This window comes from Electrophorus electricus, chromosome 8 (assembly GCF_041902795.1).
Source record: "Electrophorus electricus isolate QZ-2024a chromosome 8, ASM4190279v1, whole genome shotgun sequence".
Taxonomy (NCBI): domain Eukaryota; kingdom Metazoa; phylum Chordata; class Actinopteri; order Gymnotiformes; family Gymnotidae; genus Electrophorus; species Electrophorus electricus.
Genome location: NC_137504.1, coordinates 33,287,501 through 33,290,000, shown reverse-complemented (window position 1 = coordinate 33,290,000; position 2,500 = coordinate 33,287,501). Strand labels below are relative to the sequence as shown.

General features: G+C 44.8%; 1 protein-coding gene across 5 annotated transcripts in view; it reads right to left on the bottom strand.

Moving 5' to 3' along the window:
• gria3a (glutamate receptor, ionotropic, AMPA 3a) overlaps positions 1-2,500 on the bottom strand; it is a 56,597-nt gene that overhangs the window by 14,796 nt on the left and 39,301 nt on the right. For all 5 annotated transcript variants that reach the window (XR_014125171.1, XM_035527661.2, XM_035527659.2 and 2 more), the window contains exon 12: positions 2,135-2,333. Coding sequence is in view for 4 of the 5 variants with exons in the window: in XM_035527661.2 (XP_035383554.1) it covers positions 2,135-2,333 (199 nt within the window). In the remaining variant the exon portion in view is untranslated. The remainder of the gene's footprint in view (positions 1-2,134; positions 2,334-2,500) is intronic.

Genomic DNA, 2,500 nt, shown 5'->3' with positions numbered 1-2,500 from the left:
TCCTAAATACCTTATAACAAGGACATCAGTCCTAACTCCAGAACACTTCCTAAATACCTTATAACAAGCACATCAGTCCTAACTCCAGAACACTTCCTAAATACCTTATAACAAGGACACCAGTCCTAACTCCAGAACACTTCCTAAATACCTTATAACAAGGACACCAGTCCTAACTCCAGAACACTTCCTAAATACCTTATAACAAGGACACCAGTCCTAACTCCAGAACACTTCCTAAATACCTTATAACAAGGACATCAGTCCTAACTCCAGAACACTTCCTAAATACCTTATAACAAGGACATCAGTCCTAACTCCAGAACACTTCCTAAATACCTTATAACAAGGACATCAGTCCTAACTCCAGAACACTTCCTAAATACCTTATAACAAGGACATCAGTCCTAACTCCAGAACACTTCCTAAATACCTTATAACAAGGACATCAGTCCTAACTCCAGAACACTTCCTAAATACCTTATAACAAGGACACCAGTCCTAACTCCAGAACACTTCCTAAATACCTTATAACAAGGACACCAGTCCTAACTCCAGAACACTTCCTAAATACCTTATAACAAGGACACCAGTCCTAACTCCAGAACACTTCCTAAATACCTTATAACAAGGACACCAGTCCTAACTCCAGAACACTTCCTAAATACCTTATAACAAGGACATCAGTCCTAACTCCAGAACACTTCCTAAATACCTTATAACAAGGACACCAGTCCTAACTCCAGAACACTTCCTAAATACCTTATAACAAGGACACCAGTCCTAACTCCAGAACACTTCCTAAATACCTTATAACAAGGACACCAGTCCTAACTCCAGAACACTTCCTAAATACCTTATAACAAGGACATCAGTCCTAACTCCAGAACACTTCCTAAATACCTTATAACAAGGACATCAGTCCTAACTCCAGAACACTTCCTAAATACCTTATAACAAGGACATCAGTCCTAACTCCAGAACACTTCCTAAATACCTTATAACAAGGACATCAGTCCTAACTCCAGAACACTTCCTAAATACCTTATAACAAGGACATCAGTCCTAACTCCAGAACACTTCCTAAATACCTTATAACAAGGACACCAGTCCTAACTCCAGAACACTTCCTAAATACCTTATAACAAGGACATCAGTCCTAACTCCAGAACACTTCCTAAATACCTTATAACAAGGGCACCAGTCCTAACTCCAGAACACTTCCTAAATACCTTATAACAAGGGCACCAGTCCTAACTCTTCCTAACACACTAACTCTTCCTAACTCTTCCTAACACTTCCTAAATACCTTATAACAAGGACATCAGTCCTAACTCCAGAACACTTCCTAAATACCTTATAACAAGGACATCAGTCCTAACTCCAGAACACTTCCTAAATACCTTATAACAAGGACATCAGTCCTAACTCCAGCCTCCCTGGTCTTATTCGTGTTTTAATCATCGGAGTAAGAGCAAGAATTCCATTTCTGCCATGGCAGCAGACCACCACAAGAGTGCGCACCACCTACCCTGACCTTCCCACTCCAGCATGAAGACTTCTCCGGGGTTGAATTAGGCAGTATTGGGGTTTGGTGTCTGTAAGCAGCAGCATGGACTCTCTTCCCCACAGCACACACATCTGCTGTTACCCTGTAGTAGTGTGGCAGTGACGTTCCTGTCTGAAGGTCTCCTGGTAGCAGTTTCTCACCATCATATCCACCACGCTTGGCATGGCAACCAGGCATAATGTGGGGCAGGTTCTAACCAGTGTAAGAAGGCAGTCAACATTGTCCTCTAGAGGGATGGGCGGTCTCTCTCTCTCTCTCACACACACACACACCCACACCCACACCCACACCCACACCCACACCCACACCCACACACACACACACACACACACACACTCACACACACACACTATATATATTTTTTTGGTACTTAAAGTGTAATTATATAACTAGATGAAATTGTGTGTGTGCAAGTGTGTGTGTGTGTTTTTATGAGAAGATGTTACTGCCTTGAATGCTGTTCTGGACCCTCTGTTCTGTTCTTACTGCTGTGGTGTGTGAGACCACACGGGTGTGACCTCACGCTCTGCATTCATCCTAGCGGAGGCTGTTGAGGACACTCACCCTGAAGAACTCCTTAGTGGAGCCGGAGTCCAGCGTGCCGTAGGCGATCTCCGTCTGCTTGGCCAGGTCCTCCGCGCTCTCGATGGGCGACACCATGCGCTCCACGGTGAGGAAGGCCGCCAGGTTGGCCGTGTAGGATGAGATGATGATGAGGGTGAAGAACCACCACACGCCCCCTACGATACGGCCCGATAGTGACCTGAGACCGGGGGGAGGGAGAGAAGGTGGATGGAGTGCAAAGGGGAATATCCACAGGGAAAGAAAGGTGGAGTTTAATGAGGAACAGTGGAGGGAAAAGCAGAGAGAGAGAAAATGTACCAGAGAAAACAGCAGAAAGTAGACGAACCGAGTCGCACACTGGTACCA